Raw genomic sequence first — 11,213 nt, 5'->3', positions numbered from 1 at the left:
TTGATTTAAGTTGCAATGTTGGCAAGAATAATGGATGAATAGGATCAGCAGCCTTATCTCTAACAGTAGAGATATGATAATATTCATTTATTGGTTGTCCAGATTTTGAGCTAGCAAGCTCTAATAAAACCTAATAAGCTAGCTACTTAGAAGTCAGCTTTGATATACCAACGCATGAAACTTCATTAAAGGACTTGATTAATGAAAGTCTTAATTTGCTAAGATTAGAAGAATTTATTTATTTATGTCGGGGATTGGAAATTTTCCCACGTCCTAGCCCATATATAGAAAGCAAAAAAAGTGTTGATTTTTTTTTGACAACCTCTAGTTGCTTCAATAATTCTTGACATCGTTTTTGAGAAATTTCTTACTTGTTTTCCTTGGGTTCTCACTAGATCTACAAAGGGACAACTATTGCCCCTTTCTATTTACCAACATCACCATCACATGGGCCACCATGTCCCAAATCCTTCCCTGGCTCTCTATTTTCCTTTTTCCATGAGAAAAAGTAGAATTAGATGAGGCATTCTGCTTTCACCACAACATGCATGGTATTGGCATTTACCAAGATGTTTCTTCTTCTTGGTTTACTAGAGGTGTTGTCTTTTACCTCAAAACAAAGTAACGCAAGAAGACAAAGAGTGGCTGCTTCCTAAATTAGAACATCGATTATGGTTTCAATGCCTCGTGTTAGTTAACAAAGGAACATAAGGGGGAGAGGGAGCGGGAAGACTGGAGGAAAAGAGGAGGAATGAGGAGTTGGGTTGAGACGTGAATGCAACAACGTTTCTACTCGGACAATGTGGCGTAGCGATTATATGTGGCACAAACCTCACAAAGCGCCAGATAAGCTTCCTATTACACAACAAAACAGGAGCGAATGAGGCATAGGCATATAAAATTAAATGAAACGACAAGAAAATTTTCAAGGATGAAAACATTAAGCAAGAAATGGAGAGCTCCGATAAGGACAATTAACCAGAATTCTTATGCTTTTCTGGAAGTGACAATCCACTCTTAAGCATGAATGAAAGATCATGCATCTCAGAAGTCAACATATTGATCTTTTCTGTGGTATTAGCAGCAGTGGAAGCAGCAGCCGAATGAAACATGAATACACCTGAGGTGTCATCCGCATGGTTAAACACAGCTTCACCACTGGAACTCACATCAAGCATCTCTCCTGCATCTCCAATCCTGGTAGAAACAATAACAAGTACTCATTCTATTGCCAAGAACATAGAGATGAGGCAGATGAGAATGTAAACTTGTGTGACCATGATCAGTCAAGGAGGGTGGTTTGCCCCTAATATACTTACACTAGACTGCTGCTACACTCATCCACCTAATTAATACCTTTTTAGCACAAGATCAGTTTGTTTGTCAACTAGTGAGATTAAACCAAGCTTTGACCAAATTCAATTCAACAACTAAAGCCTGTTGCCCACTGTCCAGCACTAGTAAATTATATCGCTAGGCCACCACCTCCCACTGTCTAAAATGAGACCAGAATCTCATCAACTTGAACCAGTAGGGCCTGAAAATGTACCAATTGGTACTTAATACAGTGTTTATAAATAAATAAATAAATAAATAAATAAATAAATAAGAAATAAAATATTGGCCCCAGAAAAGCAAAAAATTGAAGAGAAAAAAATATTTCCAAAAAAAAAATATATGAAGAAGTAAAATATCCAGCATGGGATTTCACACTCTCTCCTTGCAAACAAAGATTAAAATGCCAGTGGATTAAAATTACCACTAGTATGACCACCATAGACTGATGTTAGTAAAATGAAAGCAGGAAACCACGGCAGTGATGTTTGTCATTTTTACACTTTTTAAACTGTAATTAGACAGCTTCAAGGCCAATAACAGTGTCTACTGAAGCGTCATAATGGCATCCTCATATAAAACAACTCCCATATCTATATACCTAACCAGAAGGTTGAGACCTAAAAAGGCAAGCAGCTTAGAGGCTTAGAGCAAGTGTTACCTGTTAGAAAAGGAAGGCACTGGTGACATATGATTTAAGTTGACAGAACTTTTCTGAAGGTGCAATTCTGTTGATAAAGGTTCAGACTGTATATATTTTGTGAACTCTATATCTCTCAACATATGTGCTGATTCAGTCCCCTTCATAGATTCTTGGGAACCTGAAAAATCAGCATTGGGGCCCACACTTGGAGAGGGCTCCTGCGCATCTCCAGAACCAGCAAAGTCCTGCCAGTCATCCAGTGGGTCGTCAATTTCTTTTGCTGGCTGGCTGCTGCTATCCTTTTGTGAATATCCCCCAAAGAAAGCATCAATCTGATCACTGGAAAAGGATAACTGGTTTGATTGATTGTGCTCTCTAACGCTTGTAGATTCAGCATCAATCTGTGCTACAGTTCTGGATTCTAAATCTACAGTTCTCTGAGTAATGACACACTTGCTATCAATAGACTCCATGTCATTTATTATGTTTGTTGATTCACCTTTTCTGGCAGACTCTTGTTCAACTGCTGAGCCAGCTAAAGGCCATGTACTTGAAGTGGCCCCAAGTGGTTCTCCAGGACTAGTAAAATCATGCCAAACATCATAAGAGTTGTCACCTTCATGGTTGGTATTGTGATTCCCAGAACTTCCTTCAAAGAGAGTACCGAACTTTGAATTTGGAAAGGGTGACTGCAACTGATTTGGTTTCACAATCCCTCCTGTGGAACCAGCAGTAGTCTGTACCAGCTCATCTTCTCCAAAAAGATTGCCAATTTCAGAAGTGGACAGGTGTACCGGTTTCAAGTGATGAGCTTCAATATTATCTTTCAAATCAGCAGTACTTTGTTCTATTTCACAGGATCCTGCATCAGTAATAATCTGAAGACTGATATTGCTCTTGCTAGTAGTCTCAGTCTCATGAACTAACTTGTACGATCCAATCCATTCCGTGGGTTTCTGTGAACTTGCTGAGCCAGCTAGAGGCCATGCATCTGAAGATAGCATGGACATTTCTCCAGAACCAGTAAATTCTTGCCAGTCATCCAGCGAGTTATCCGTTTGTGTTATTAGGCTATTAGAGTTATTTTCTTGTGGCTTTTCCCCCATAAAAGCATCAGACTCAGGATTAGAAAAAGTTCTCTCTTTCAATTGATTACATCCTTCAGAGTTGTTGACAGAATCAACAGCTGTATGTACCACATTATTGGAGTCTGCACCAATAGTTCTCCAAACATTCTCATGGTTTACATCAATGGAATTAACTTTTGCAGCAGATTCATGGGAAAATGCTCCACCACTAAGAGCCCATAAACTTGAAGCTAGGGATGGAGTATCTGCACAACCGGTAAAGTCCTGCCAATCATCATCTAGCGAATTATCACCTTCTTCTGTTTGCTTAATGCAATTGGTCTCTTTTGCATCATTTTCAAAAGTTTCATCTGCACGACCTTTTGTATAAGAAAATAAGTGAGAAGAGCCAGAAAAGCCTTGCCAATCATCTAGTGAATCATCACTTTCTTTTGACTGATTGACACTCTTATTCTCTGCTGTAGCACTGACAGAAATGACATTGCGAGGCCTTTGTTCTGTGGAGAATGGCAAATGCCTTAATTCATTGGGTTCTTGAGCTTTGTTTTTGTTCTCCCATGTAAACTGTATCTCATTACTGAGATCCCCTCCTTCAATTGGCTTGCTAGTGCTCAAAAACTTAGTAACTGTCGGTGAAAGGAAGCCAGTTACATGGGCATCGGCTGTCTGACTTTCAGATGCAGCTTTCTGAAAGTCAGCCTTCCAATAAGATTCATTTGCTCCATTAGTATCCACCGTAGCCTTCTCACCTATTTCCTCAAATACCTCAAAGGTGAACTCTTTAGATGAGATGTCAACCATTTCTTTGCTAAGATCTGATGTTGACTGGCCATTTGTTGTGTCAACAACTATCTCTGGTTTGGAGGTGGTACAGAAGAAATTGTCCAGATTGAGACTAGCTAAGTTAGCATAATTGGTATTTGGCACTGGAACCTTGCTTTCATGGTTGTCATCTGTGTCCTCAGTGACTTGAGGCCACTTCAGTTCAAAATCCAACAGTTCTGATAACAGAGTCTCCTTCTTTGCTGTCGCATGTTGACCAATAGAATGCTCTGTATTAATGTCCAATGATATGATCTCCTACAAAATCAAATTCCAACCTTTCATTTTCTATTTCATGCAGCCAACAGACGGTGTGTAACTCACATGTTACGGATAAAGCTGAAATAAAAAGAAAATTATCCAGTTGCAAGACAGGGAAGATATAAATGATATTGGGGAAAGCAACAAATTCATAATTCTACACACATATGATGATGCTTCCTAGATGACAATGTTGGACTTCCAAGAACTGCTGCAATACTGCAGTCCAAAATAGAAGGATAAACCAGTTTTCATTCCTAGAAGAAACACCGTCTGCAATGGCCTTATATTGACAAAACATAACTACACATGAAAAAAGGAAAAGAAAGAGAAAATATCTGTAGCCGTGAATAAAGTACAGATGACATGTTGCCCAACTTCCCATAAACTGCTTATGCATACTTTCTTTAGTGTCATATAGCATAATATAGCATATCATACAATATGTTATAATATGTATTTTAACTATGGGCGAAACTAATACTTTGCACCTTGAAACTACTTTTAGGGGTCTAGCTATAGTGTATCAGATATGATTTACAATATGCATGTATATCTTATGTTATGGTACAATCTTCGGTGCGCCTTATATTACACCTTCAAAATACAAAAGACTGAAAATTTTCCTTTTTCCTTTCAAACTTAAAGCTACATAAATTCCTTAGGGCTGAATAGTAAGTTTGCCATGAAAGATATTATTAAAAATTTAAATTTTATATATATATATATATATATAGCTGATTTTATGCAACAAAACTAGGGTTTTCTGGTTTTCTATCAAAGCCGATATCTATCCTCAAAATAAGAATAACAAGTTTAATGACCACTAAGCTGTTTTTAAACTCCGAGGAGTAACTCATACCATCATACACAATAAGAGTTATATAAAAGCATGATGGATGAAGAATATACTTGTTAACCCTGTCACTGTTGTGCAACCATGTTCTTCCATCGAGGGTATTTTTCGTAATTGTTTCCTGAATTTTTCTTTTTCTTCTTTTTCTTTTTTGTAATTTCTTAATATCAAAATTATATTTGTGATTGTTTACATCGTTTAACACTATATATCTTACTTTCAACTCGACCGATACAGGTGAAGACAGTGACATTCTCAACCACATTACCACCCACCCTATTCATACCAGCAACAAAAGGAAAGACATTTGCCTAATGCAAATAAAGGTTGTCTCCACGGACATGTTGCTATTTCCTTAAACTACTGTCATTTCAGTGGGCTGCACTAAACATTCTTAAAAGCAACGAGGGCCGTTTGAAGGAAACCCAGCTAGAATTTTGAAGGTCCATAAATTAAGACAGTACAAAACCAGTTGGGAGTTACAAGACAATAAAACCATGAACAAAGGTGTGAAAGGGCCTCAAAACTATAAGAAGTGTTGGACCTAGGTCCATCCATGATGGGCTGGAACAGTGAAAAGGGATGTTTAGAAAAGGGATGTTTACAAGCATAGTGCACGACAGATATAAGTGGTTCTTTCCAGTTTTCCTTCTCACAAAAACACTAGAGAATGAAAAATTTATTATTATCAAGCTTTATCAAAATAAAACAACTTCATATCAGAGGGCTTATCAAAGAGAAAGACCCACATTTTGAGATTGAACGAGACATTGTCGCAGCGCCTTTAAGTTGTGAACTTCTCTAGCTTTTTCCATTTGCAATGACCGGTTATCCCAGTCCAGACCTCAAGAATTGAATTGATTTTGAGAAATTGTGTAGTGGAAAGAGATCATTTTTTATTTAAAATTTCTTTGGGAATATTTCAAATTCTGTCAAAGGTATCAGACTGTGAGGTTGTTGGTTCGATTGTGGTTTGCCAGAAACATTTTTTGCTTTAAAAGAAAAGAAGCGGCGCCAAGTTAGTTGATGCAATATTATTAAATTTGTAGCTATGATTTTGAATACATATTAATATAAAAAATGTATATTATTATTCAAATCTTGTATGATTTTACAATTTTGATCCAAATTCATTGTGTATATCAAATTATGTTTATAAACCTGATTAAACGCAAGTTCCAGATTTTGTATTTTAAATGCATTCTTGATTATACTCAATTTTGTTCAGACCCAATCCAGGTCTAGTTTTGTTTCTACTTGAAAATTGAACCTACATCTATTTTTTCAGGTGAAAATACATTTAGATCTATTCATGAATATGATTATACACTTACCTCTATACATGTTTTGGTTCATTTTGTAAAGCATGGATGATTCTTCTGAACATCAGCATGAAGACATCGTGGGTAATGATGACATCCATGATGACACTAGAGATTTAGTTGTATGGGTTGATGATGATATGCATCAATATCGAAATTTATTAAATGAATATCACATTATTAAAAAGCCCAATAATCAAAATGCATAGTGGAGTATAGGCAGCTTAGGTTTCTATTAAAAAAGAGAATAGGTTAGAATCCCTTCCTAATGCATAGTGGGGCTTGATGTAAAGCAAAGGCTTAGTTGCACTTTCATAAGAGTCGTCATAGAGATTGAGATGGAGATCAACTGGTCGATCCCCAAAACAGCACTGGTAAGAGAGAACAATCCCTTCTTGGAATAGGTGGACACATCAGGGTTGTGCTCACTGATGTTGAAGATTAAAGGGTATTGAAGAGTCAACACGCGTTGGACTATAGATCTCAAAAGCCTGACATTGTTGTCGTATATGAAGGAACCTATGTCACATGGGTGTACGATGTGGGCGTTCATGCGAGTGCGGATGCAGGTGCAGATGCAGCACTTTTCAAAAGAATTTAGGTGCAGGTATGATGAGGATGTATATATAAAACTGTTTAGAGCCTTATTTATCCATATTTATATATTAACTTTTTGTATTAGAGCTAGTTTAAACAGGTGCACATTTAAAATGGTCAGTTTTGGCTCCGACTCAATTGACCACATTGGATGTGTGTGCCGGAAAAGCACCAGCACCAGCATTGACATGGATGTGACAGTTGTTTAGGAGCACCCATGTGACATAGTGAAGGACTTTGATCTCATATTTGTGATTTCTTTATTCATTCATTAGAATGATTCTCCTTGCATGTGTTAAAGCATTTTTAATTTATTTGTTCATGATATTTCATTTTATAGCGAAAATATGGATGTGCATGTTTTTGTTTACATGAATTTATATGTCTTCATTTGCTATTTAAAAATGAAGGGATTTGGAGTTTGTGAACCATTTACAGATCAGCCACTTTATAGATTATCTATCATGACAAATTATATATATTAATGGATTACACAATGTTCCATATATTGCACCTGATGCCTTACTACCCAAGCCCTTCACAACCTGTTACAGACATTTCCTTGCCACAAAATTCACCATATGCACTGACTCAATTTTGAGTCTTGCAGAGAAGTTTCTATTAGGCAATCTGGGACCTCAAGCTCATAACGGTTAGCCAAACGGCAATGGCCTGAAACACTAGAACCAACCTGGAAAGACTTATGAACTGCAACTGCAATCCCCTGATTTTAAGCCATGAGGACAAGGTGTTGGTTAAAGGGGAGAGGTAATTGATAGCTGGAAAAGTTTCAAGGGGTAAATAATAAACAGAGAAGTGAAAAGCACTTATAAGTGGGATGGGTATAATGTTAATAAACTTAATATAGACCCATGGTTCTCAGCCGCACCATATAGGAAGAATGTAAAATGATGTTTAACATGCATGCGAGAATAGATTAGAGTTGGGCTTAACCCTAAGACAAGAGTATGTGAGTTCCTTTTCTCCTATTTCTCTGTTTTCCTCTGCACATAGATACATGGTAGTAAGGTGATTACCATATTGCATGTGAAAATAATCCAAAATCCATAGTGGTAAAGCAAACACACAAGTACGAGATCCAAATTTGTACTATCAAAAGAAAAGTTCTGCTAGAATTTACAGCAGTCCATGAGATAGTGGGATCCATCCACAAAAAGAAAAGTTATGCTAGAATTTACATCCGTCCATGAGTTACTGGCTGATCCATCTACAAAAAACTAACACCAAGGACTTGCATTGGAAGTATATAAGACCTATGGGGTGATATAAGATATAGTATTGTTAATGAGTTTCATTTCTATATAAAAAATGACATATTACAAATCTATATGAGTAGGTGACCAAGTTATAGTTCTTGACAGACATGAACTGATTGCTCTCATATGCGAGAAGATAATGAGCTGAGATGAGATGTAGAAAACCTAAAGCCACTTGATGAAAAATGAGACAGCAGTTCCAAACAATTAAGAACTCAAACAAAGATGAATATTGAGTTAGAACATCTTCATACAAATGTTACACATTGTCTAACATGTTTAGGATGAGACCTTATTTTGGATTAACCTTAGAGATTGACATGATCTATCCCAAGTCATAAATAAACCATATCAAAGAGATAAATTTTGCATAATGAGGAAGTTGACATCTTCAAGTAATCAAATCAACTCTCTAAGAAACACTGGACTCTTGGTGATCTATACAACCGAACAAATTTAATCTTAGTGCTTGCATACATCAATTGTATATGAGTTATTCAGTTGTAGTATGTGAAACATTCCACTTATCTTGAACTAATTACAATAAGTCAACTCAATATTAGGAAATGAAAGATAAACTCTGCTCATTTATTGTGTGACTCCTTCTAAAAACATAGTATAATAAATATTTATTATGTTATAATGCCATCATGGACTTCTGATTATCTTGAGGAAATTAAGTTAGTGTTGCTACTTTAGTGTGAAACTTATGACCACAAATAATTCAGTCAGAGAAGACACAACTAGGAAAGCAACTAACTTTGATATCAGAAACATTTATAGAGAAGGAAGATCATTTATCTCATAGACGCTCATGTTTTGCCCGCAAATCATGTCTTTCCATGAGAAAATTTAACACAATGATAAATATGAGACGTGATGCTGTAATGATCATTTATTTTATGTTGAAGGTTTAATTATATAAGGACTAGTGAGATGAAACCGATCTAAGGCACAATCAGCAATGTTGGGTACCAGAGGTGGACAGTTAAATGTTATCTTATTGTTGGTACAAGATATTATACTATCTTAATTGGTATGCTATATCCTTACATGCTTGCATGAATTCACATCGCATTTTGCACTATGACACCATAGAGGAATATTACATCATGTGGACGCAATAAAGAGCAGTCTTTCATGGAGCGAACAGGAGAATGTTGAATCCAAGTCTGCGCATGATGAGCTGAACCCAAGTTGGTTTCCGTTGAGGAGGAATGATTACATCCATCATGCACAATGGGTGCAAGTGGTTATGCTTAGTTTTTCTTTTCAGAAAAACATAACCAATGAAAATGGACGAGTATCAAGTATAATCCAACAAACACAAGGTGATAACACAAGGGATTGTCATAAAGAGATTCTAACATTTTGAAATCAAACAAGATATTGTGTTAACGCATTTGAGTTGTGAATTTCACTGGTTTTCTGTTTGTGGCTATCAGTTTTCCCTCCAAGCCCGCAAGAATCAAATTGGATTTGGGAAATCATTTAGAGGTAACTATCATTATCTGACTTGACATTCCTTTAGAAATACGATCAAATTCCTTCGAGAGATCTATCCAACCAATTCATAATATCAAAAAAGAACCCAATTCTAGATGTCATCTCTTGATACCTGGATATTAATCGTGCCAGACACATGAAATTAACAGAGTTCAATAAAAGCATCGACTGCAGACATCAATCTAGAAGTCAATGTGGCACCACAAGTTCCTGAAAGTGGGCATCCTATAATATTCTACAAGAGAAACTAATTGCAAAAATACCACCTCGATTAACTGCCAGTGTGCGTTCGCTGAACAGGTTAAATATGCAAACCCCAAGTTTAAGTAATCAACTTTTATGGCGTAATCCTGTCTAAACTAAATCACAATTTAGCTGGAACCCGCTTATTTTTTTTACATCCTATTACGACAAAATCAGAACAATTCATCATATCCTATATCCAAGCGTGCAGAAGAACTGTGCCCAAGAAACAAATAACCATAGAAAGGGATACTTGTCTGGAAAGAGCAATAAAAAAAATACATGAAAACCTAAAATTGAGCTCAGAAAGGCGTGGAATGGCTCACGGATCCATCAAGCTGCAGCGACCTAAGAAGCCCGCGGTAGGCAAACGTGGAGGTGAAGGACATGCTGGGTGGGCATACGTCGTTCCGCTGTTGAGCTCCGCAGTAGATGCAGACGTGCGATCGGATGCCGGCGAGGAGTCGGCCACGACATTTCCGGCACCGAAGCTGCAGCGGCGACGGATTAAATCCAACGACTACCTCCTCGAGCGTCGGCAGCGGCTGTAGGCACGGGTCGGAGGGATCGAACGATGGAACACCGGCCTCCTGCCGGAGACGAGACTTGATCCGCCGGATCAGGGCGGCCTGGTAATCCGTCGCCATCTCGCCGTCTCTTTCTCCAGCAATGTACCGCACTTATGAGGTTGCGAATTCGGTTTTCCGGAGAAAAGATCGACTGTCTCCAAGTTGATCTGCAGGTTTAGGATCTAGCTGCTTGGAGGAAGAGGATTTAATCTTCACTACCATTACTCTCTCGGGCTTTCTTTTTCCCTTTTTTTTTTTTTTTTTTTTTATTGGATGGTCCCTTTATTAAGGTGCAAACGGATAGTGTGAAGTTCGGATCTGTTCCAACCCGAACAGAGATCCATGAAAAGCAAATTTCGTTCGCAACGGAAAAATTACAAAATGCCGCTTACCTATTAGGCAAATAACAAATCGACCATTGACAGCTTCAAAGTAACATGAAGCCCGCAACTTTTCGCCAAAATTCTCAATGAGCTCTCTTATCTACAGATGCAAATGGAAAACGTTAATTTTAAAATGAGATTACCAAATCACACCTCATGCGGACTGTGTTTTCCTCCCCACAAGAGAAAAGACCCGATGGCGCTTTGGGTGTTATGTACATTATACGTGGTGTGTTATGAAAATATGTTCCCATAAATGCCCATGAATAAAATGGTTGGTCAAATTTAACATCCTTAAATCCCATACTTTT

General features: G+C 37.4%; 1 protein-coding gene across 1 annotated transcript; it reads right to left on the bottom strand.

The window, feature by feature from the left end:
• Positions 1–873: 873 nt before the first annotated feature.
• LOC116252825 (uncharacterized) lies at positions 874–10,758 on the bottom strand. The gene is made up of 3 exons (XM_031627384.2): positions 10,277–10,758; positions 1,997–4,146; positions 874–1,197 (listed from the first exon to the last, which is right to left on the bottom strand). Exons 1-3 carry the CDS (start codon positions 10,595–10,597, stop codon positions 975–977), a joined length of 2,694 nt encoding a protein of 897 aa, XP_031483244.1. The 5' UTR covers positions 10,598–10,758; the 3' UTR covers positions 874–974.
• Between the last annotated feature and the right edge of the window lie 455 nt (positions 10,759–11,213).

This window comes from Nymphaea colorata, chromosome 4 (assembly GCF_008831285.2).
Source record: "Nymphaea colorata isolate Beijing-Zhang1983 chromosome 4, ASM883128v2, whole genome shotgun sequence".
Lineage (NCBI taxonomy): Eukaryota > Viridiplantae > Streptophyta > Magnoliopsida > Nymphaeales > Nymphaeaceae > Nymphaea > Nymphaea colorata.
The sequence above is the reverse complement of the archived record's forward strand: the minus strand, read 5'-3'. Positions and strand labels throughout refer to the sequence as shown.

What these genes read in the sequence shown, in the direction of transcription:
- LOC116252825 (XM_031627384.2), bottom strand. Translation starts at nt 10,597, where the DNA reads ATGGCGACGGATTACCAGGCCGCCCTGATCCGGCGGATCAAGTCTCGT. An exon ending in CGCTGCAGCTTGATGGATCC is followed by an intron (nt 4,147 to 10,276) that starts GTGAGCCATTCC and finishes TTGATTTTGTAG; the next exon opens with GAGATCATATCATTGGACAT. An exon ending in GTGCCTTCCTTTTCTAACAG is followed by an intron (nt 1,198 to 1,996) that starts GTAACACTTGCT and finishes TGTTTCTACCAG; the next exon opens with GATTGGAGATGCAGGAGAGA.